Genomic DNA, 794 nt, shown 5'->3' with positions numbered 1-794 from the left:
TGATACAGGTTTATATAATGTATTTACCTGCGGATCTTTTGAGTACTCATCGTGGTGTCTCCTGTCGTGTTTATTGAAAGTCTTTTTCCAGTCTGACACAAGTACGACTGTTACACTGAACTCAACAGACCAGGGGGTGGAGTTCAGTGAGGTCCGCCCCCTGGTCTGTTCATAAATACTATGTAGCTCCTGCTCTTCAGCACTGTTTCCACAATGGCTAACTCATACATCATAGCGATAGACTTTGGCACTGCGTACAGTGGATATGCTTTCAGTCTGACAAAAAGAGAAGCAGAAACAGAACCTCGTTTAAAATACTGGGGTCGACAGGTTGCACTGAAGACCCCAAAGACTCCGACCTGCATCCTTTTTGATGAACATGAAAACTTTCTCAGCTTTGGTTATGAAGCCCAGTCAGCTTATTTTAAAACACGCAGTGATGAATCTAGAAAGAAATTCTTCTTTGAATGCTTCAAGATGTCCCTCTATGGCAAAGTAAGTGTAAAAATCTGAAGATATCATTATTCTCATATTATGGTTTAACTGCTTTATGTTGAATGTTTTAAAGGTGCTAATAAATAAATAAATATAGCATTGGCATTTTACTGATCTACCTTACCAATTGTAATATAACTTTAGATGATAGCCACAAGAACATAAGCATACGTACATTAATGTTAAACATAAGTATTATCTTTTGGAAAGATCAGTTTTGAAAAAGACTTTTAACAGTATAAATAATGGATGTATAGATAGAGAGTAATAGGTTGGTAACTTCCTACATGAGCATATAT

General features: G+C 36.6%; 1 protein-coding gene across 1 annotated transcript in view; it reads left to right on the top strand.

Annotated features, from left to right (window-relative positions):
* Positions 1 to 213: 213 nt before the first annotated feature.
* Positions 214 to 794, top strand: part of LOC106456008 (heat shock 70 kDa protein 12A-like) — a 3,157-nt gene continuing 2,576 nt past the window's right edge. The window contains exon 1 of the mRNA XM_013908035.1: positions 214 to 490. Within this exon, the coding sequence (XP_013763489.1) occupies positions 214 to 490 (277 nt within the window). The remainder of the gene's footprint in view (positions 491 to 794) is intronic.

Source organism: Pundamilia nyererei, unplaced genomic scaffold (assembly GCF_000239375.1).
Source record: "Pundamilia nyererei isolate P.nyererei 1_Seehausen unplaced genomic scaffold, PunNye1.0 scaffold00876, whole genome shotgun sequence".
In the NCBI taxonomy this organism is placed as follows: domain Eukaryota; kingdom Metazoa; phylum Chordata; class Actinopteri; order Cichliformes; family Cichlidae; genus Pundamilia; species Pundamilia nyererei.
Note: the sequence above shows the minus strand (reverse complement) of the source record. Positions and strands in the feature narration are given on the sequence as shown.